Here is a 22,754-nt window from a genome sequence, read left to right as displayed (position 1 = left end):
GTGGTCATGAGCCAGTTTGTTTATGGGTTCTTTGTTGGCTTTTTTCTGGGCTCAGGCTTTGTGGTGTTTGCTCCTCCCAGGCAGCAGTAGGACTTTCCTTCCTTGTTGCTGCCTTCTTTTCCACTTGCCCTTTGCTAAACTCCAGTTTCCTCCTGCCTGCGTGGCCGACTGCGTCCCCTCCAGCCCCCACGTGCGCTCCGTGCTGGGGTGTGGCGAATAGCCCTGGTCCTGCCAGCCCTCTGCTCTCTGCTGGTTTCTGCTGTTTCCTTCCCCACCCTCTTTTTTACAGGATGGAGTTGGCTGGTTTACAGGTTGGGTTGTCCCTGTCTGATGCCACCAGCACCATTCCAGACTCTAGAAGGTTCTTAGTCTAAGGGGAAGAGAGATGCCTTCATCCTGTTTTCTCTCCACCCTAGCCCATTCCCCGTGCCAGATGTTCCCCTGGGCGGCCCTGCCCCTCAGGACAGGGCGAACTGGGCTCGGCACTGTCCTGCCTGCGCCGTTTCCATCCCGGCCATCCAACCCACGTGGGTGGAACAAGACACAGCACTCCCACCCACTCCCACTTCTTGTGCGGGGTGGGGCCATCACGGGCCCTGCCACCCCCGGTGCCCTGGCGCCACAGTGGCAAGATTGTTCCCAGAGCACGCACAGGGCTACGTGGGTGGCTGCCGCTGCTGGAGAGGCCTGCCGTTCCCATCACCTCTTCCCTTGCGTGGAATGGGGGGCAGTGTCCGGACACCTGCAGGGGCAATGGCTGCTTCTCCAAGATTCCGCCGCCTGCACTGGCAGAGAGGGGTTGTCATGGGCCCGCCACCCTGTGCATCTTAGCACTGTGGGCAGGGGACTCGCTGAACTTCGGCAGCACTTCGGGGCCCTGCAGTGGGCCCAGACGACAGCCAAGTGTTCCCAAGACCCATGTGTCTCCTGTGGAGGGCACAGAGACCTGAAGGAGCCCTCAGAGCTTTGCAAAGATTTGGCCAAATCTAGCACCAAGCCAGGTCTTTGAGATGCACTCGATGATTTGTCTATTAAAAGCGTCTTGCTGAGTACTGGGGTGTTCCAGGCACTGTGCTGGGCACAGGAAGTTTCAAGGTCAGGCACAGGCCTGCCCTGCGGGGAAGGGCGTGTTTGGGGCCTGGGGGTCCTTTCCCTGGAGCTGCTCTGCTCTCAGCCCAGGTCTTGATGGCTGTCCCTACACATGCACTTGTGCATGCACACACATACATGTGCATGCACGCACTCACACAGGTGCTGTAGTATGGTGGTGCAGGAAGGGTTTTCAGTGGTCCCAGTGGGCAAGCGAGGGTGTGGTGCGAGCCACAAGGTGGGCTTGGGTTCCCCTCCCCAGTTTACATGCAGGCAGCCTAGGCACAAAGCTGGAGGGCATTTGCCAGAGACCAAGGGCAGGCCAGGCCCTGCCCTGGGTCTGTCCCATGAAGTGGGCCTGGGAAGTGGAGGGGCGCAGGGTTGGGGGCCCAGCGGGGCCGTGCTGGGGTCCTGATTCCAAACTCTGCAGAGACACCGGGAGGCCTGGCCCGAGGCAGATCCCTCCCCCACCCAGCAGTTTTCACTTTCGGTGATTCGGTCCCCAGGGGACGCATGGTCACACAGGGGAAGAGAGCATTGCTGCCATTTGGTAGGTAGAGGCAGCATCCTACAAGGCACGGGACCACCCCCAACCCCAACAGAGAATCCTCCAGCTCCGCACATCTGCAGTGCCCGGCAAGGAGCCTGCCCCAAGTCAGCGATTTCCTCCAGCGGTTTGGGAAAGTGATGGCTGGGCCACCAGAGGGCAGTGGGCAGGACTGTTCCGGCACCTTCAGTAGGAGCCCTCCCCACGCTGGCTCCGCCCTCTGGCCACACATGCGGCCTTTGGCCCGGGGCAGGCAGAGGGAGCTCGGAAGCGGGGCTGAGAGCAGGGAACCTCTGGCGCTGCCAGTGGCCAAGGAGCGAGGGCGGTCTTTATTGCCTGCGACATCGTCATCTGTCTTGGTTTGCTGGGGCTGCGGCGACAAAGCTCCACAGACCCAGGGCTTAAACAACAGAGATTTATTTTCTGACAGCGCTGGAGGCCAGAGGTCTGAGGCGTCAGCAGGGCCGTCTCCTGGGCTTGTCTTTCCCTGAGAGTCTGTGTCCTGCGTGCTTCTTTAAGACCAGTCACAGTGAACGGGGCCCTGGTGACTCCACTTTAACTTAGCCACCTCTTTAAAGCCTGGGTCTCCAAATACAGCAACATGCTGAGGTACTGGGATTAGGGCCCCACCCCATGAATTTGGGGCATCATAGTAGGATTAGAGTGAGGTCTCCCAGGGCTGTGGGCTCTGTCCCCTGACACATCCAGCAATGTGTCACCCCTGTCGTTTGGAGGCAGAGGCAGCGGAACTTCACCAGACTTTTAGCTGGGACCTTGGTGGGAAGAGGGGACTTGGTCATGGCCACCCATAAGAGGGTCCCTGGCAGCAGAGTTGGGGTCTAGAAAGCAGGATTGGGGTACAAAGGCCAAGAGCCCCAGGCGTGGGATTGCCTTTGGGCAGGCGTGTCGGGGAGAGGGCGTGGAGGGGCGGGCAGTCCAAGGGTCGGCTGGGAAAGCCGCAGAGACTGCGGCGCAGAGGGCACCAGGTGAGCGGTGGGGGGGGCGTCTGGAGGGCAGCAGGGGTTGGGGTGGCCGTGTGCTAGGCCCTGGTGCCCCTTCGGGTCAGGGTCTCATTTTCCTTCCTTGACTGGGCCGGGGCAGCCACTCCTTGGTTGCAGACAGGTGTGGGACAGGCTCGCCCAGCCTGCTCAGCACTGGACTTCCCATCCCCCAGACCCCTCACCCAAGACACCCCCAGCCGAAGCCTTCCTGTTAGTGCCACGTGGAGCCTCCTGGGGGTGTGTGCAGACTCTGGGTGGACGGGCTGGCCTTCCTCTCCACGAGGGCCCACTCGAGCACCCTCCCCGCCCCCCGCAGTCTGACTTCTGCCCATGTCTCCCACAGAGCGAACTGGACTTGGAAAAGGGCTTGGAGATGAGGAAATGGGTCCTGTCTGGAATCCTGGCTAGCGAGGAGACCTACCTGAGCCACCTGGAGGCGCTGCTATTGGTGAGGAGGGTGTAGGGGGGAGGTTGCTGGGGACTCACTCACAAGTCCCAGGTCAGCCATTGGAGCCCGGGGGCAGCTCACCTCCCTGGAGTGGACACCGACAGAAAACCCGGTTGCCAAACCAAGCTGGTTCTAAAAGTTTGTTTTTTATGGGCTTTAAAAATAAAAGCATCTGTGTCACATAACCGCAGCTTTCTGTGGCCGTGCCAAGCATCTGATGCATGGCAGGCCCTCTCCTCCGTGCCCTCTTCCAGCCCATGAAGCCTCTGAAAGCCGCTGCCACCACCTCCCAGCCCGTGCTGACCAGTCAGCAGATCGAGACCATCTTCTTCAAAGTGCCTGAGCTCTACGAGATCCACAAGGAGTTCTACGACGGGCTCTTTCCCCGAGTGCAGCAGTGGAGCCACCAGCAGCGGGTGGGCGACCTCTTCCAGAAGCTGGTGAGTGACTGGGAGCAGGTGCACGGCTGCCGCCTGGGATCGGGGCGTTGGGAGCTGGTGGCCGGGGACCAGGCCCGCCCCGCCACCTGCAGGCGTGTCCTGCTGAGGAGACGCCCGGGAGAGAGCCACGAGTCAGAGTTGGGTGTGTCTCAGTACCGGAGATGATGCCAAAGGGCAGGTTGCCAGAAGGGAGGGGCCAAGGGGAGCGAGCCCCCCCAGCTTCAGACCAGCGAGGGGGCTCTCCTCCCTCCCCTGCCTCTGGTCACGTCACTGAGCCCTCCTGGCTCTGGTCGGTTTCACTCAAGATTGCGGACTCCAGGCTGGTCCAGCTGCCACCCCCTCGAGGGCCCCTGGGGATCAAAATGCTGCCACAGCCCAGGACAGTGGGATTTGGAGACTGGACGGCAAGCACAGGTGGGCACAGAGCAGGGGTTGGTTTTCTGTTGTTTCATTTTTCCAGTTATCGGAACTAAAGGCCCTTGAATCTCTTGGAGATTTTTTTTTTTGAAACAGAGTCTCCCTCTGTTGCCGGGGCTGGAGTACAGTGGAGTCATAGTAGCTCACAGCAACCTCGAACTCCTGGGCTCAAGCAATCCTCCTGTCTCAGCCTCCCGAGTAGCTGGGACTACAGGCATGCGCCACCATGCCCAGCTAATTTTTTTCTATTTTTAGTTGTCCAGCTAATTTCTTTCTATTTTTAGTAGAGGCGGGGTCTCATTCTTGCTCAGGCTGGTCTTAAACTCCTGACCTCAAGTGATTCTCCCACCTTGGGAGATTTTTTTTTTAAATGTCATAGGAAGGGTAGACTTGGCCAATAAAAATCAAAGTGGGAAAATTGTCCTCAGGTACTGAGAGGGCCATGGCAGGGAGAAATGGTAAAAGCAGGACATCGTGTGGCCACAGCTCCTGCACGTTTAACACTGGGGACTTTCACGGTGACACCCAGCTGTGCTGACTCTGGCCTGGCCTTGGCCTGAGCGCTCTGCTTGAGGTGTGGCTTCCCCGCAGGCGGCCCTCCCTCCCCGGCCTGCGCTGCAGACCCGCAGACTCCAGGCGCGCTGAGGCGGGGGAAGGCATGGGGCCCTTTCTGTTCAGACCCTTGCCCACGGGCTGCCTTCCCATAGCCACAGAGCAGGGTGCGTTCTGATGTGGGTGTCTCCCCACCGCCTTCAGAGCCCCTGCCATTTCTCCCCGTGCGCGTCAGCAGTTCAAACCCAGCGACCGGCCTCGGCCTGCAGCCTCCCCGAGAAGCGGAGAGGCGTGCTGTTGGGAAGGAAAACCACACCAGAGCTCTCCTCCAATAACATTCCGAAATCTCTCGGAAACTTTTTTTTTTTTAATTTTAATAGTCTGATGAACACTGGAATTTAACTTTGGAAAGCGTCCTCTGGTTTCCCTGGCGTCCTTGAGCTGCCTCCGTGTGGCAGCTGCCGCAGCAGGAGGATGGGGCGGGAGAGAGGCTGGGGTTGGGCTGGGAACCCTTTCCGCGGTGACTGCGTGCCGAGTGCGCACGTGTGCGCTTCCTGGGCTCCGCGTCTGCCCAGACCGGCGCGGTCGGTCAGCCCAGCGACACGGCCCCTGCAGGCTCCCCAGCTGGGAGACTCTCAGGGCCAAGGGAGCTCGCAGTGCCCTGCCCTGCCCGGCTTCCTTGCCTCTTGCCAAGCCAGGAACTCGTGAGCTACGTCCAGTGGTGCAGAAAGCCTGACCCTAATTCGGCTTCTGTCACCCCTTCCTGTAGGGCTGCGGGGGCTAACTCCACTGCCCAGGGTTTTGTTTCTGGCTGAAACTTATTCAGCTCGGATTTTCTCCCCCTAATCATGTTGTAAACCAGCGGATCAAGGGGACTCGGACACCAGAATCCAATCAGCCAAATTAGTTTATTGATACCTATGCAGGGGCTGTCACCACTCCATGCAGGAGGGAGAAGCAGCCCCGAACAAAGCCTTTGTGGTTTTTTTATACCCCGAGGGGCTGGCAGCTATGCAAGCGAGCAATCACAGAAGCAGAACCTTGCGGCTAGCCGTTAGTTAAGCGAAACAATGAAAAGGCACATTGAGGGACAAGGGATAGGACCTGGGATAGGACCTCTCTATTCTTTTTGAGGACAGGCCTCCTCAACTCCCTCCTCCCTCCTCTGGGAACTTTCTTACAGGGTCGGGACCTTTTACTAATAGTTATAGCAAGACTGACTCCATTTTAGGTCTACAGGGGCCATCTTTAGTCTCTCTACGTGAATCATTTCAAACTTACAGCAGAGTTGCAAGCAGGGCACAGAGAGCTCAGACGCACGGTGTAGCGTTTTGCCACATTGACTTTATCTCTTTATACACACACGCTTCTTTTCCACCCCCCCCCAACACTTGTTTGTGTGTTTGGTAAGACCCACAGTAAATTTGTCAAATTCGGGAAGTTTCACGCTGACGGGATACTCCCGTGTCGCGCTCGGCCCGTGTCCGTTTGCCCCGAGTTAAGGATGGGGTCTTCATAGCTCTTTCCGTGCTCTGATTCGGGGTCAGTCGGGGACCCTGTTACATGCCTGCTTGTGGCGTCTTTTAGGCTCCTTCAGTCGGAGCAGTTCCTCAGACTTGGCTTGTCGTCTGTGACCTGGACGGTTTTAGAGGGCACAGGCCAGTTCAGGTTTGTTTTCTCGGGTTCTGCGTTTCTGGTGAGAAATAAGACCGCAGCCGAGAGGCCTGTCGCTGCCCGTGCAGCAGGTCGGGGCCGCGTGGGCTCCGTTTGTGCTAGAACCACATTTTGATTGCTGGAAATGTGGGAACGGATCGCGCGGAACTCCGCACGAGGCGCCCGGAAGATGTGGGCTCCTGGGGCAGGATGGAGGAGGAGCAGCCGTGAGAGGGGACCTCCTCCCAAGACCCCTGGACTCTGCTTAGCTGGCACCTGCTCCATCCTGACCTCGGTCTGTCACCCTCTGACCCCGCCCTGCCTGTAACCATCTGCCGTGACTTGACGTGCGTGTGTTCACTTATTTATTTATCAGCTTCTCTCCTGTTGGAGCCCCGGCTGCACAGAGCAGTGCGGCGTCTGAATTATTCAGGGCGATGGTGACAGGGCCTGAAGCAGGGCCTCAGCTTTGCAGGGAGGCGCTCAGTGGCCGGCAAAGGAGGGAGGAGGGAAAGGAGAGCGAGCAGCGGGTCTCGTCAGTGCTCTGAGGAGGAAGAGCCTTAGTGTCCGAGGTTGCAGGGGCTCATCCTCGTGTGCCCTGAAGCCCTTGTGCAGCCCCTGCAGGGACGGGGCCAGAAGACCAGACAGTGCCAAGTGTGCCTGGTTTACCCAGCATCTGTGGGCACATAAAATTCAATATAAATGCAAATGCACATGGAAATAAAATTTAGTTTTGACAGAGAACGAACACCAGGCGCAGTGGCTGCCTCAGGCTTCCCAGGTGGCTGTGCTGGGGCGTCTCCCACCCTGGCCTGCGGGTCTCCTGGGTCTGCAGCCGCTACCTGCCCCAGGGCCCAGTTTGCCAGTCCCTGGTGAGGCCTGGTTTCCCCCAGTGCCTCTGAAGGCGACGTGGGGCCCAGAGTCACACGCACAGAGCGAGTGTCTGAGCAGGAGCTGAGCGAAGAGACCCACTGTCAGTGCCTTTGGTTTAATAAAAGACAGACAAAACGCCTCTCGCCGTACAGCCACAGGTCTTCACCTGCTGGGTGTGTAGCATGACACCTGGCGTCCCTGCCAGATCTAGGACGGGCTTGTGCCCCCTTCTGCGAGGCTGCCGGGCTGTGTGTTCCTCGCATGTCTGAAGGGATCGGACGTGAGCAGAGGCCTGTAGCTGCCATAGGCTGGGGCTGCTGAGCTGCAGGGTGAGGATGGCCTCCTGCAGCCAGAACAAGGTGTTGCTCGGTCCCACCTGTGTAGACACCCTTGTCCGGATACACTGAAGTCTGGAACTTTACCTGGCACACATGGCACCATTTAAGCAGGTGGGGTGGGAGGAATAGGTAGCTCTGACAGGGAGCTGCCACCTGCCCCAGGGCATGAGTCACTGCTCAGGCTGTCATTTGGGGAGCGGGAAAGGTGCTCGCTGCGTGGGGCAGGACAGCAGGTGGGAGGGAGGGCGCGGGGGAGCTGAGGTCTCTGCAGCCTGTGCACTGTCGGCTGCGCCTGCAGCCTGCTCCTCAGCAAGACGGAGAGCCACACCTGGCCCACACTCTCTTCCTTCCTCCTTGCAGGCCAGCCAGCTGGGTGTGTACCGGGCCTTTGTGGACAACTACGGGGTTGCCATGGAAACGGCTGAGAAGTGCTGTCAGGCCAACGCTCAGTTTGCAGAAATCTCTGAGGTAACGCAGTGAGGCTGTTTGGACAGGTGCACCGCCAACTCCCAGCCACACCCGCCACCTCCTGCCACGGGCCGTGGGCTGGGGCTTGGCGGAGCCTGACCTGGGAGAACAGAGTGCTCCAGGTCCACCTGTGGTCCTGGCTCTGTTTCCAGATTCCACTGGGTGTGCTCCCATCAACCCTGTGCTGGGGATGCTGTAGTCCCCAGACAGAAGGGGACACAGAGCATCCTGGCTCCCCAAGGGCCAGAGCCCGGTCCTCGGGGTCGGCTGCGGTCCTCAGACGCTGTCCCCCGCCGTGTGTCTGCAGGGAAGAGCATCCATAGTTCTGCCGTTAACAGGTGTCACCAGGGAGTCCTAAGGCTGACCTTGCACCTGTCACTGGAAACTGGGCAAGGGGTGTGCTGCCCGTGTCCTTTGCTAGCCTGCCAGTGCCCCTGAGAACGGGGAGCAAGGGCTGGCGGTGCCTCTGCTCTGTGGACCCCGGGGGGAGCAGAGCCCCGGGAGAGAGTTGCACTGCCCCAGGCCTGGGTCTGAGGGGCTGCTGTCTCCCTGCCCGAGTTTAGCCCTAGGAGCTGAAACCTCAAACCGCGTTAGCACCAGGGCCTCAAAAGAGCCCCTCAAATACAGAGAGGTTGAGTGTGGGCCGTCCAGGGGGTAGTGGCCAAGCCAGGACCAGAACCCAGCAGTGCCCCTGGGTCTGTGTTTCTCCAGACAGCGGTTCTTCCTGCCCTGCCCCGTCCTGTGTCTGCCAATGGCAGGCGTGTGGCATTTTCCTTTTTGGGAGGCCTGTAGAGGCGCTTGCCTTTGATGACTCCCGCCGGCTGTAGCTCTTGCCTTTCCCCTAGCCAGCGAGGACTCCGGTGGACAGCCCTCTGTGTGAGAAACGCAGTGTTGGAAAGAAAGAAATGGGCCCGGAGCAGTGGCTCACACCTATAATCCTAGCACTTTGGGAGGCTGAGGCTGGAGGCTCACTTTAAGCCAGGAGCTTGAGACCAGCCCAGAAAAGAGCAAGACTCTAACTCTACAAAAAATTAAAACATTCCAGGTGTGGTGACGTGCACCTGTCATCCCAGCTACTTGGGAGGCTGAGGCGGAAGGATCACTTGAGCCCAGGAGTTGGAGGCTGCAGTGAGCTGTGATGACATCACTGCACTCCAGCCCGGGTGACAAAGTGAGACTCTTTCTCAAGAAAAAAAAAAGAGAGAGAGAGAGAGAAACAGGAACTAGAAATACAGAGTGAGTCCTAGAAATACAGAGTGAGCCTAGTCTCCTTCTGGGACACAATCCTGGGCCATCACACCTGGGCTTTGTTCCTGAGGCCTGTGTCATTTTATCATTCATCACAGGGGATCGGGCAGGGTGCTGTGGGATATCACGTTTGCCTGTCCTCCGGAGCCGGCGGGGCGCCCCACTCCACACCGGGTGCTGCTGGTAACAGGATCTGCAGGTGCCTTGGGCTCCTGCCCCACCTGCCACTCGTCCTGCACACTCAGTCCTTTCTCTTCTTTTCCCTTTTTGTCAATTAGCAAACCCCTTCCAAGCCCCTGACAGCTGGAACGGTGGCATAGAATTCCAAGTGATCTTGACAAATTAGTGACCTAATCCGTTAAGAGCAGGTTGCAATTAAGTGGCCAAATTCAGGTCCGCCCAGACAGGTTTCTGCAGAGGAGAAGGAAACAGTGGTGGGTGCCATGCCAGGGGGTCACGTGGGCCCTCCAGCCACGCCCAGGTGGGAAGCTGAGCCGTGCTGGGCGTGGGGCGGCAGCGCCGCCGGAAGCCGGCTGTCTGGGAAGCTTCACGGCGCTGGCACTGCGGGGCAGCATCCACGCTGGTTCTTCATCCGTGTTTCAGAAAAGACCCAGAGAAATCGGAGCTGCCCAAGATCAAGCTGTAGGGAGGAGCAGGCTGTGTGGAGGTGTGGGGGCTGCCTTGTGGGGGCAGTGCCCAGGCTCACCCTCAAGTACAGGCAGGGCGGAAAAGTGACCTTTATCTTCTCCAGGACAGTACCCAGGTAGGTTCAAGGCAGCATCCAGTTAGATTGGCGTTGCCCAAGCAGGGTTCCGTGGAACACCCGCTCACCAGACAGTAGACAGTAGGAGTTACATGAAAAGGGCTTCTGGAATCATGCTAGTTTGGGAAATCTGGAGTTAAACCAAACTCAAGTGTCCTGGAGGCAGGACCTCCTGGAGCTCCCAGGTATCCTCGAGCATCACCCTGCCCTACATTGCCTGTCCAGGGGCACGTGAGCACGCACCTGGTTTGCAGTCTTTTGTTGGGCTTGCTCGCCCCCTCACGCCCAGCGGGAACTGCTGAGTCAGATGTATGAGCAGTAATCCCTGCGAGGGATGTTTCCAGGAAAGGTACCAAAGTGCATGGCGGGCTTGGCCCCAGTGAGCTGAAAGCACCATCTTTGGTTTGGAGAGGCTTCCCACGGCATGAGAGGTTGATTTGCAGAGTGGCCTCAGAACCCCTTCCCTTCCATCTCTTCTGTTTGTGCCTTTTTATTTATTTATTTATTTATTTTGAGACAGAATCTCGCTCTGTCACTGGTGTCTTCATAACTCATTGCAGCCTCCAGCTCCTGGGCTCAAGTGATCCTCCTGCCTCAGCCTCCCGAGTAGCTGGGACTACAGGCATGCACCACCACATTGAGCTAATTTTTCCTTTTTTGGTAGACACGGCATCTTTGCTCTTGTCTAAGGCTGGTCTCGAACTCCTGAGCTCAAACCCGGCCCTGTTGTGCTTTTGTTCAGAAGCCTTGTGTAGCGATTAGTTGCCCCTCGTTCCCAGGGAGGATGTCAGGCACACAGGCATCTTTTGCCTTCCTTTCTTTTTGTACCTTGGACCAAATTAGTGATGCCCTCAACGCAGTTGTGTTGTAACGTGGCCAGTCCACTGAAAAGCCCTGCCCTCCTGCTGGGGATCTTAGTGCCTCATTTTCTTAGCATGTACATTTGCAAATGGGGAGAGGGTGGGAGGGGGTGAAGTCTCCAAAAGTGAGTGCTCTTCTGAACCGTCAGTCCCCAGCACACTGTCCCAACACCCCAAGAAAGTGCAGTGCATTTAGGACGCGCACTACCATTGGCAGGATTCTCTGTGTCAGAGGTCCTCAGCCAGGGGCTATTTTGTCCCCAAGGAACACTTGCTGTTGCCTGGAGATGTTTTTGGTTGTCACAACAGCAGGAAAGTGGGGGTGTTGCTGCACCCCTAAGTAGAGGCCAGGGGTGCTGCCCAGCGTCCTGCAGTGCACTGGGACAGCCCAATGTGTCAGCCGTGCTACGGCTGAGAAACCCTGTGCCAAGCGGGCCGCAGCATCAGGACATCCCGTGTGCCTCCCTTGCCCGTGGGTCCCTGCGTACCCTGTGATTTCATTCACCCCCTCGGAGCACGTCTGCGGTTCTTTGCAGGGAGAGAAGGGTGAGGTTTCTGCTAAAAGTTCCTGACCACGGAACTTTCTGCCATATCAGAGCTGCTTCAGCCATCTGTGCAAACATGTGCGTTTCTCTCTGCAGAACCTGAGAGCCAGAAGCAACAAGGATGCCAAGGATCCGACCACCAAGAACTCTCTGGAAAGTGAGTTCTCCATGTCCTGGCCTCTTTGGGTCCTCGTGGGGGTGACTGCTGCCAGCAGAGGGGACGTGGCTAGAAAAGCAGACACAGTGCCCAGCTGCGTCACCTCTGGTGCCTTCCCTATCCCAGATTTCAAATGTCAAGAGTGGGGACAAGGGGCCGGGCGCTGTGGCTCACGCCTGTAATCCTAGCTCTTGGGAGGCCGAGGCGGGCGGATTGCTCAAGGTCAGGAGTTCAAAACCAGCCTGAGCAAGAGCGAGACCCCGTCTCTACTATAAATAGAAAGAAATTAATTGGCCAACTGATATATATATATAAAAAATTAGCCGGGCATGGTGGCGCATGCCTGTAGTCCCAGCTACCCGGGAGGCTGAGGCAGAAGGATCACTTGAGCCCAGGAGTTTGAGGTTGCTGTGAGCCAGGCTGACGCCACGGCACTCACTCTAGCCTGGGCAACAAAGCGAGACTCTGTCTCAAAAAAAAAAAAAAAAAAAAGAGTGGGGACAAGGAAAGAGCAGCTCGAGGCCAGGCAAGGGAGGACACAGTCAGGACCACCGACGGTAGTGCCTAGGAGCTGCCAGGCACGGCCCTGTAGGGACGATTTTCTTTTCCCTTTCTGCAGATGCCAACAAGCATAGCACACGAGGTAACCCATGTAGAACGCAGGTTCTAAGTGGCGGGGCAGGGCGTGAATCCAGAGTTGTTGGGAGAGTGGTATAAGGAATCATAAGCCACTTCTGTCAGTTGTCAGGATGGTGTGAGTAGTCAGAGAACAGCAGGCCAGGCACCACAACTCATGCCTGTGATACCAGCTACTTGGGAGGCTGAGGCAGGAGGATCACTTGATCCTAGGAGTTTGAGGCTACAGTGAGCTATGATCATACCGCTGCACTCCAGCCTGGGTGACAGAGCAAGGAAAGAATAAAAACCAGAACAACAGCCCCCAGCAGACGTAGCTCCCGTCTTGAGAGCGCCGGCGTGCTCTGGGCCTCAGTTCCTGTCTAAAACGAGGATGGCAGTGCGTGCCTGCGTAGCTGTGGGAGTCCCGTGAAGAAAGGCGCCTGGCAGTGTCAGCACGGCTGAGCGTCCGTGCCTGTGCCGGCCACGCTCGCTGTTCTGACGGAGAAGCGCGGGTGCGCTGCGGGCCGCTCCCGCCGTGCAGGCTCCCAGAGCTCCTGTCACACCGCGAGCGTGTCAGCGTTTGAGTCAGTTCCTACCCTTCCCAGCGCCAGGCCTCCAGAACGTCCCGGGTTGGACACTGAGCGCAGTGTGGTCCCCGCCTCCCCGTGTGCCCCCTGGGCTGGGGCAGGTGAGCCCTGCAGGCTGGGTTGGGCCAGCAGCTGTGGGCTGTGCACGCGATGTCCTAGAATTAATGCTCAGAACTTCCTGGGCAGGTGCTCTGAGGTCACACGGAGGGCGGTGGGGCCTGTGGAGGTTGGGGTGCCCCATCTCCCCTCACCGAGGGGAGACCGAGGCGGGCGGGAGGGTCGTCTGCTTTCTCCGTGTGTGGCCATCTCTCACCGGCCTGTCTCCGCAGCTCTGCTCTACAAGCCTGTGGACCGGGTGACTAGGAGCACGCTCGTCCTTCACGTGAGTCACGGTGCCCCGTGGCGTCCCAGGGCACGGCAGCCGCCTCCCTGTTGGTCTGGGCACTCGCTCAGCCGGGCCCTTATCACCTGGGGTTCTTGGCTTCTCCTCTCCTGGGGTTGACACTGTCGCTCTGTCCACCTGTCACCTGCCACCTCCCCCCGGTTCGCTGCCAGACACCTTTACTGAGGATGAAAAGTGAAGTGCCCCCACCACCCGGGGCCTCACTGGCTGTGCGCAGGGGGACATGGCAGGCTCTCTAGCTGTCCCCTCTGCTGCCCTACCTGCTTTCCAGGTGCAGGCACGGCAGGGCTCCCGGTAGGGGCGTCCTGGCCCACGAGGGCAGGGGCTTGCAGTGGGGGCCCAGGGTGGGCAGTCCAGGGGCTGCAGCTCAGGCCGCTCCGCCCAGCCCGGGACAGCCTGCGGCAGGGAGACCTGGCCTCAGTGAGAAAGCCCTGAGGGGCCCCTAACGCCAAGAAGCAGAACCAGAAAACAAAATAGCCCCCAGTGCTACTGCCTGGGAGACCCTGTTAATGTACGTTTATAAATTGTCCACCGGCCAGCCGGGGTGGCTCACGCCTATAATCCTAGCTCTCTGGGAGGCCGAGGCTGGTGGATTGCTCGAGGTCAGGAGTTCTAAACCAGCCTGAGCAAGAGCAAGACCCCATCTCTACTATAAATAGAAATTAATTGGCCAACTGATATATATAGAAAAATTAGCTGGGCATGGTGGCGCATGCCTATAGTCCCAGCTACTCGGGAGGCTGAGGCAGCAAGATTGCTTGAGCCCAGGAGTTTGAGGTTGCTGTGAGCCAGGCTGATGTGTCGGCACTCGCTCTAGCCTGGACAACAAAGCAAGACTGTCTCAAAAAAAAAAAAACAAATTGTCCATACATTTTTTTATTTTTTATTTTTTTGAAAATTTACGGCCAGTTCGATGAAGCGGGTGAAGTTTCCTTTCTGGCTCCCTCTCCACAAAGGAGCTGCCGTCAGGGCTCCCCGTGCTCTTGCCAACACACAGGAGCATGCTTAATCGTGTGGAAGGTGTCACATGCTACATACCTCCAATGCTTGGCATTTTTCCCACTTAGTAGCATTTTGTGGAGATTGTTCCATTGAGTGGTTGGTTCATAGTTTCTTACCATGCTCCGATGAAGAGTTTGTGGATGGGGGGAAATGAGATTTGCAGTTTAGAAGGCTCTGGCTTGGTGGCCCATCAGACTCTGGGGGACACTGCAGCCCGCTGTGACTTGTCCAGGTGTTGAGTGTGCAGGGCTGCACGCTGGGACAGGGACTCAGAGCTGCCGTGGGGGTGGGGGTGGGGCTGGCCGTGACCCCAGCCCAGGTGCCTTCCTCCAAGCTTGTTTCATCTCTCCAGGTTCTCTTTGCAGACAGGATTTAGGGTCTCGGGATTTTGTTTCTCTGAACCTAGGGGTGTGTTGACACTGAGCGCGAATTACTCACATCCCTAGTGGAGACAGAGTCAGTGTCCCCCTGTGGGGTCAGAAGAGCCTTAGCCGCTCACCTGAAGGAGGAAGAGCCAGGGCTTTCTCCTTTCCTTGTACAGACCAGCGTTCTAGACAGGACCGGTTCTGCCCCCAGGGACCCGAGGTGATGTCCACAGACATTTTTGGCTGTCACAGCTGCAGCCAAAGGGGTGCTGCTGGCATCTCACGTAGAGCCCAGGCACGGTGCTGAACACCCTGCAGGGCACAAGATGCTGCTCCCACCCCCGCAGAGAATTGCCTGGCCTGAAATACCAGCAGTGCCGGGGCGGGAAACCGGCCCAGGCCCTCTCTGCAGGAGCTCTTGGCCGCATGCGTGCAGCGTGGGTTTGCCGAGCGCCGTGGGAGCCGTGTCTGGGCCGATGCCCGTGCGAGCACTGTCTGCAAAGCCCAGGCCCGAGCAAGGGAGGCGGGTGGCACTTAGGGATCTCTGGGCTTCGCCCCAAGTGTCTGTGCGTGGCCCGAGTGGCCGCTGGGTGCCGGCGCCACGCACCGCCTCACAGCAGTCTCCCGGGCAGGACCTGCTGAAGCACACTCCCTCCAGCCACCCCGACCACTCGCTGCTGCAGGACGCCCTGCGCATCTCGCAGAACTTCCTCTCCAGCATCAACGAGGAGATCACGCCCCGCCGGCAGTCCATGACGGTGAAGAAGGGAGAGGTGAGTGTGCTGGGACACGAGGGTGCCCTCCCAGAGCCCGCCCTCCTGGTCCCCAGCAGACTGTCCCTGCACGGCTCAACCCAACCCAGGAGATACATTTGCTCTCAGAATTGGTCGCCCTGGCTGAGCACAGCCCAATCCTGTGTTCGAGGCTCTGGGGTGAAGCTGCAGGGGTGACCCCCGTGGGCTCCACGCCCTCCAGGTGGCCTCCATCACTGTGCTTCACTCGGCTGCCTCTTTGCTTTTCTTTTTTGGTGGGTTATGTCCAGGGCACCCCTCTGTTCCCCCGCATTCTGGCCAGCTCAGCCATCTCCAGCCAGAAGACAGGTGAAGGGAGACTGCCATTTTATCTGCCTGGAATCCTCCTCCTCCTCCTGAGTGCCCTGTCATTATGAAGCAGTTAGCTCCGGGCCCAGTGCGGTGGCTCACACCTGTAATCCTAGCATTCTTGGAGGCCGAGGCAGGAGGATCGCTTGAGGCCAGGAGTCTAAGACCAGCCTGGGCAAGAGCGAAACCCCATCTCTATAAAAAATAGAAAAATTAGCCGGGCATGGCGGCGTGAGACTGTAGTCACAGCTGCTCAGGAGGCTGAGGCAGGAGGATCGCTTGAGCCCAGGACTTTGAGGCTGCATTGAGCTATGATGAGGCCCTTGCAATCTAGCCTGGACAACAGAGCTTCCCAGCGCCAGTCTCAGTTCCAGCTCCCACAGCAAAGCACCACCTGCTGGGAGCTCAAGCTGCAGGCGCCTCTCCCACCGTGCTGGGGGCCGGGGCCGGGCGGAAGTCTGAGGTCAGGGGCCAGCACAGGCAGGTCCCGGGGAGAGGCCCTCCCTGGCATCCAGACGCCGCCTTCCCACTGTGCTCTCGAGACCCATCCTCTGTGTGTGCACTTGGAGAGAACGAGATCTCTCTCTCCCTCTTACAGGGACACGGGACCATCAGGAGGGCCCTGCCCTGAGACCCCATCTAAACCTCGTTATCTCCCAATGGCCCCACCTCCAAATCCCAGCCCCCTGGGCGTGAGGCTTTGTGAATGTTGAAGGAACATAGACCTTCGTCCTTAGTAGTACCTTTCTCCCTGCTTGGTCTTCCTGGGAAGGCTGTGCCTGGGGGGTGCCGTGGTGACAGCTGAACAAGGCGCTGGCCTGGGGTAAGAGCCCAGAGGAAGAAGACCCCTTCTCGGGGCCCACGTGGCCTGGGCTGCCCCCGCCCCAGGACCTCGGGCAATGATGCAACCTGGTAGGGCCGCGGCTGGTTTCCTGTCTGCAGAAATGGGGTGAGGGTGCCTCCCTGGTCGAGTCCCCAGGAGGAGCAGTTGGCATTGTTCATGGGAGGCTCTGAAGGTGGCATCCGGCCCTTGAGGAGGGTTCTGGTAGTGCCCTACGAGGCACGCTGTTCCATTCACCGCTCTCAGCAGTGCCGCCAGCCTGGCTTTTCCATTGCCAGCTCGGTTTTAAGGGAACTGAGGCTCAGAGACACGGAGCACCCGAGCCGTGGTGTCCTCAGAGAAAGGAGGGCCCTGGCCGCCCTGCTCCCACCGGTGATGTTATCAGTCATTGGAGAAGGCACAGCGGGCGTGTCCCACCTGGGGTGCAGGGCACCTCCCAAAGGGAGTGTTGGCCCAGTTAGCCCGGCCTCCGTGCCTCCCTCCCATACCCTGCCCTGCAGCACACGTGCCCACGTGGGGCTGCCTATGTGAGGACACACGCGGACATATGCTCACACTAGAATGGACACCCGCACTCGGGACACGCAGACACACAGCAGAAGCGCTGGGAGTGCCAAGGAGCGGCTCTTCTGAGCCTCAGCACGCCTGTCCCTGTGCACGCCTGTCCCTGGACAGCACGACGCTGTCCTTGTGCAGGGGCCCAGCGAGGCCCGGGCCCTCTGTCCTGCAGCCCCACCTGGGGCGTTCGCTCCTCTGGAGCCGGGAGCCACGGGACCTCACACTGTCTTCAGGATGCGTGGGACCCAGCCCCTCTCTCGCCGTGTTCCCTGGAGGACACGGCTGGGATGGGTCAGAGGGAAGTCAGTACACGTTGAGGGCCCTGCCCGAGGGGGGGGGCTGGGGGTGCTGGGCGCTCTGGCCCACAGGCCGCATGTGCTGCTTCCGAGCCGAGCTTAGGATGCCCTCTGCTGGTGACAGCAAGAAGCTCAGGCCCTTTGTACGGAGAAAGGGCTGCCCCTCCCGCCGTATCCCCACCCCCGCCACATCCCTGCCTCTCTCCGAAGGTCCATTCCACCTCTCCTGCGGACCAGGAGACCTCTGCCGTGTCCCTGGCAAGGGGGCAGCCTGTGGCCATTCCCCAAGGACCTCAGTGTCCCAGGACCCTCCCCCACTGGTCGCCCCTGCAGACGCAGCAGTGGGACGTGCCTGGGGTCCCGACATCAGCCGTCCCTCAGGCGTGGACAGACATTTCTCCAGGTGCACGCACCGTTCCTTGCTTCCTGTGGGCGCCATCGCCAGGCAGGATGTGGGCGGGCACTGATGAGTCACGGCCTTGGCATGCCAGCAGCCTTCTTGCTCTTCCACTTGTGGGCACTGATGGCCTAGCTCCCCCTGCCAGGGGCGTCACACGCTGAGCTACCCACAGTGGTGACGTGCGTGCGGCTTCCATCCAGGGAGCGTCGGGGCCCTGGCCAGGCTGTACTTGCTTCTGGGGGCTTTGCTGCCTCTGGCTCCCGCAGCGTGTGGGAGACTTCAGGCAGGCAGGGGCTCCCCTAGAACCTCGGGCTGCGGGGTGGCAGCAGAGCCAGGCACCTGCTCTGGCTCCTGCAGAGCATGGGGCCTCTGTGTTTCGAGATGGGCACAGGTACTCTTCCTGCTGGGGAGACGCTGGGCTTTCATGCGCTCTCTGTGTGCGCCCAGCCTGCAGCCCCTTCCAGCCACCATAGCTCAGGGCAGGGGTCACCTTCTCTGGGAAGCCTTCCCCGAGACCAGGGGTCCAGTGCCCGCTGAGCACGTGGTCTGTCCCCTGGGATCGGGGGCTCCCTAGGGCAGAGACCAGTGCATGTTGCCGCTTGCTCTCTGTGCTGCATGGACGGATGGCGATGTCTCTGGGACTCAGCTTTCTCATGAAATGGGCCAGAGGACCTCTCACAGCGTGTTGTGGGGATCCTGGCAGATAACTCAGGGGATGTGCTCGCACAGCCCACTGACCCGTGCCTGGGCAGGGCTCACTGTGACACCCTCTCATCTTGGTCCCTGTCCTTGGCACAGAGTCTAACCCGTATGAGGCACTGAGCACTGTTTGTTGGGTGAATTAGTGATTTACCCTGACATTCCCATTCAGCAGCCCCTCGAGCTGTGTGAGCAAGAAGGGCCGTTCCTTGACTTTCAGATGAAGCACTGAGAGGCAGGAAGGCGCACGGCTTGCTGGGAGCTCATGCCGCCCACCCCCGTCCGTCCATCCCCTCCCCCCACCCCATGCTCCACTTTGCCTCTGCTCTGAGGCCACGGGTATGTAGGCAGGTGTCAGAGGTGTGACCCCTACTACTCAGGGCTCCCTCCTGTCCTGTCAAGTCAGGAGGACGAGGGGTTCCAGACGTAGGGCCCCCAGCTTCCTGCCATCCTCAGAACCAGCCCGGCCCTTGTCACCACCCCAAGGCAGCCCCTTCTCAGAGCTCCCCGGGTCTGTCTCCTCCCTGCTGATCCCAAATGTGAAGCTCCTCCCACTGCAGGGCCCGTGCTTGTGACGGTCCCTCCGCGGGGACACCCCTCCCTGGCGTGGCTGGCTTGTCTCGCGCTGCCACCCCAGAGAGGCACTGGCCCTGTTAAAGGGGGTTCTCCTGTCACCCATCTTCCCTGCAGCCTGTTTGCTCGGCTGCGTGCCGCTCCCCGGCCCTTACCTGCCCCGCCAGCCGCCCACCTCCCAGCCCCAGCTTCCCGGAGGGACTCAGAAACGTTTTTGAACAAAAGGGCACAAAAGCCCTAGTGTGTCCTCAGGCCAGTGAGATGGACAGAACGCTCTGGAAAGTGGGTCTGAGGGTCCGAGGTGGGGGGAGTGAAATCTCCCCTGGGGGACATCTCCACACACCCCGCCCAGGCTGGTGCTGACCCGAGCCCCCGCCCTGTGCCCGTAGCACCGGCAGCTGCTGAAGGACAGCTTCATGGTGGAGCTGGTGGAGGCCACCCGCAAGCTGCGCCACGTCTTCCTCTTCACCGACCTGCTCCTCTGCACCAAGCTCAAGAAGCAGATCGGAGGGTGAGTAGGCGGTGCAGCCCCCATACCCCCAACCTCCCGTGCCCCCCCCCGCCGCGTTCCAGGACGGGGAGGGCCTCTCGGGGGTCATGGAGTCACCTGGAGTGGCCAGTGACCAGGTGGCCAGCCCTGCCCTTTACATTCCGTTTCTACCACCTGGGTACGATGCCAAATTCAAGGTCAAAAGTTGTCATGAACAATCCACAGACGTTGGGCATCGTGGTGACCCGGCTTTGAGTCTTGCTAGTGAAGGGTAAACCTGACCGTGACATCACGCACCATTGCAGGAACACCATGCTGGGACGTATCTGGCAAGAATGGGTGGCAGGGCCGGGCGCGGTGGCTCACGCTTGTAATCCTAGCACTCTGGGAGGCCGAGGCAGGCGGATTGCTCAAGGTCAGGAGTTCAAAACCAGCCTGAGCGAGACCCTGTCTCTACTATAAAAATAGAAAGAAATTAATTGGCCAATTAATATATATATAAAAAAATTAGCCGGGCATGGTGGCTCGTGCCTGTGGTCCCAGTGACTCAGGAGGCTGAGGCAGTAGGATTGCTTGAGCCCAGGAGTTTGAGGTTGCTGTGAGCTAGGCTGACGCCACGGCACTCACTCTAGCCTAGGCAAGAAAGCGAGACTCTGTCTCAAAAAAAAAAAAAAAAAAAAAAAAAGAATGGGTGGCAGGTCAGGGGGGTGCAGGGGCTTGTGCAGGATGGCCCTCCCCTGTCTTTGGCCGGCATGGCTGGGTGGTCACTGCTCTTGGGCGCCCTGAGCCTGGTGGCAGCTTCTGAGCTGGTGGCAGCATAGGGCTGCAGACACGGCTCACCACTCAAGGATCTGCCTCACCAGGTTGCACCAGGCTGGATTGGAGCAAAGAGGGTCACGTTGGGAAGGACCAGAACTGGGCTCTTCCCCACATGCTGCCGTGGCTCTGCTGGGTGGGTTGAATCAGTGAGCTTGGAAGAGAGCCTCGGTTTCCCCATCCGTCAAGCAAGGGGATTATACCAGGTAGATCTACAGCCCTCAAGCTCTGCCTCGATGTGCTCCCGTGTGAGCTGCTGTCTGAGGGTCAGTGCAGGTGGGTCTAGGCTCCTCAGATGCCTTGGGGCCTGGGGTCATTGTTTGGAGTATCTGTTTCTCAGAGTCACTGAGACCAGGGGCCACCAATGTCTGCCGATGGCCTCAGTCTGCGTGGAACTCGAGCTGGGTTTTAGGTCAGGGGAACCGTGCGTGGCCACAGACTTGGGCTCTCTGGTTTTGAAAGTGGTGACATCAGTTAGCCAAGGAAGGTGGTCAGCGTGTGGCCATGTTCTCCTTCTCCCCCCAGCAAAACCCAGCAGTACGACTGCAAGTGGTACATTCCGCTCACGGATCTCAGCTTCCAGACGGTGGACGAGTCAGAGGCGGCACCCAACATCCCCCTGGTGCCGGATGAGGAGCTGGATGCCTTGAAGATCAAGATTTCCCAAATCAAGAGTGATATCCAAAGAGAGAAGGTGGGGCTTCTCTCTTCTCTCTCCTCTCTCCTTCCCCAGAAGAAGGGCTGGGGGCAGTGGGGGCCGGGCTCTGTGTGGCCCGAGTGGGCAGCAGCCTGGGAGCCAGCGAGTACTCCCTTTGCCAGATGTCTTGACCCCACGTCTGGTCTCTGGGACCCCTGTGGGCTCTGAACACGTGGAGGGCTGGGCATCTGGTCACAGCCAGGTGCCCAGTTGTTCGAGAGCCCCAGCTCAGTGGGCTCCAGTAGCAGAGCGGGCGGGAGACGAAGGGGGCGGAGCGTGGTGTTGACAGTAGCCGTTCAAGGGACACTCGTTGTGCCTGGCAGACACCCTGATGTCGGGTTGTCTGAACCATGACCAGGGGTCCCTCCCATGGGACACTTGCTCATACTGGCAGATGCCCTGTGTGTGCCTCTTGCCTAACCTGTGTCTAGTTTGCGCCTGACTGATGGTCACTGGTGCTGTGAGCCTGGCCTTGCGTCTCGCCAGCGTCTTGGGGAAAACCTGGCCTCGGGCAGCCCCTGGTCCTGCAGAAGGTGCTCAGTGGGAAATGAGTTCGGAGATTTTTTACTCACAGATCCTGGGCTGGGAGGGCGCCACGTTTGGGAGGGCATCCTCCGTCCCGGGTCACGCGGGGCAGGAACGAAGGATCAGCCAGAGAGAGAAGTGCGTAGCAACCAGCAGTGCACATTCACATAAGGAATAGCGTGAGTCCCTTTAAGTTCTCATGAAAATGCCTGTGCGGTCCTTTAAAAGGAAACAGCAGGGAAAAAAATAAAAATAAAAATAAAATAAAAGGAAACAGCAGGAAACCCAAAAGCGCCCTCTGCTGGCAAGGAGAGACCTCTGGGTCCTCGCGCCCGGCCACCAGCTGGCGTGGCCATGCCCAGGCTGCGACGCTTGCTCTGAGGTCCCGTTAACACGGGTGAAGTATCCAGTCACCAGAAGGAAAGTCGCAGCCAGACTGGGGAGGGCTTGGGGCAGCCCAGGACATGGGGCTGGGGAAGTGCCCGGCTATCCCCCTTGCAGCTGTCCTGATGGGGGCACCACCCCTCCAGGGCTTCTGGACTTCAGGCACTTGGTTCTTTCCGGAAAGGTTTAGGAGACTATGAAAACAGTGAGGGATGGGTCTCTCGTGTCTAGGGTTACCTGGCCCAGGGGAGGTGCATGCGGTGCCACAGGTGAGGTGGGTCCCTAGAAGGTTGGGCTGCAGTCCAGAGATGCCTGGCTGGCATGGACACAGGCGCCACCTCGGCCCTCACCTGGCTGCCCAGCCAGCTGCCCCCAAACCCGGCATGGTTAGGAGCTCGCAGGGAGCCCCAAGACCGGGGTGAACGTCTAGTTTGTTCATCTAGGCGGCACTGTGGCCTCTGTGGCAAGGTGTCCCCAGGCAGAGGGGCCAGAGCAGCCTCCTTGGGGCAGGCAAGGCCTGTTGACTGCCACCGCATGTGGTGCCCTCGTCTGAGGGTCCGGGAGGGGATCCTGCTTGGTGACAGTTCAGTTTTCTCCTCTTTTGGGGTGGCGGCTTTGGGAGGGATCCACACAGCCCAGGGCAGGGAGGGTTCTCCTGGCCGGGTCCTGGCGATGTTCGTCTGGCTCTGTCGGGACCCCACGGACACTCCAGGGGCTGCTGATTGGCTTGGGCAGGGGGCGCGGGGCCCTCTGGGTCACAACAGCCCCCTGAAATTGTCCAAGTTTGTAAAAATTGAAGGCAAGGACCTTTGCAGAGGTTTCTTCTCTCTGTCCTTGCGAGAGGAACCACCTCATCCCTTCAAGACAGTGTACTGAGCATGTCCTGCGGCTGGGCCAGGCCTGGCCGCTCTGAAAGGACTCCCACCTCCCGACCCGGGCATGGCGGTGGGGTGGACCGAATGGGAGCTGGCTGCGCCGGGCCTGGGAATGGGGAGACGAGG

General features: G+C 59.3%; 1 protein-coding gene across 1 annotated transcript in view; it reads left to right on the top strand.

Moving 5' to 3' along the window:
* Nucleotides 1-22,754, top strand: part of BCR (BCR activator of RhoGEF and GTPase) — a 110,111-nt gene that overhangs the window by 64,854 nt on the left and 22,503 nt on the right. Inside the window, exons 3-10 of the mRNA XM_012749288.3 lie at nt 2,981-3,085; nt 3,340-3,525; nt 7,719-7,826; nt 11,339-11,399; nt 12,934-12,986; nt 15,007-15,147; nt 19,231-19,352; nt 20,673-20,841. Of these exons, the coding sequence (XP_012604742.3) occupies nt 2,981-3,085; nt 3,340-3,525; nt 7,719-7,826; nt 11,339-11,399; nt 12,934-12,986; nt 15,007-15,147; nt 19,231-19,352; nt 20,673-20,841 (945 nt within the window). The remainder of the gene's footprint in view (nt 1-2,980; nt 3,086-3,339; nt 3,526-7,718; nt 7,827-11,338; nt 11,400-12,933; nt 12,987-15,006; nt 15,148-19,230; nt 19,353-20,672; nt 20,842-22,754) is intronic.

Source organism: Microcebus murinus, chromosome 22, assembly GCF_040939455.1.
Source record: "Microcebus murinus isolate Inina chromosome 22, M.murinus_Inina_mat1.0, whole genome shotgun sequence".
Lineage (NCBI taxonomy): Eukaryota > Metazoa > Chordata > Mammalia > Primates > Cheirogaleidae > Microcebus > Microcebus murinus.
Note: the sequence above shows the minus strand (reverse complement) of the source record. Positions and strands in the feature narration are given on the sequence as shown.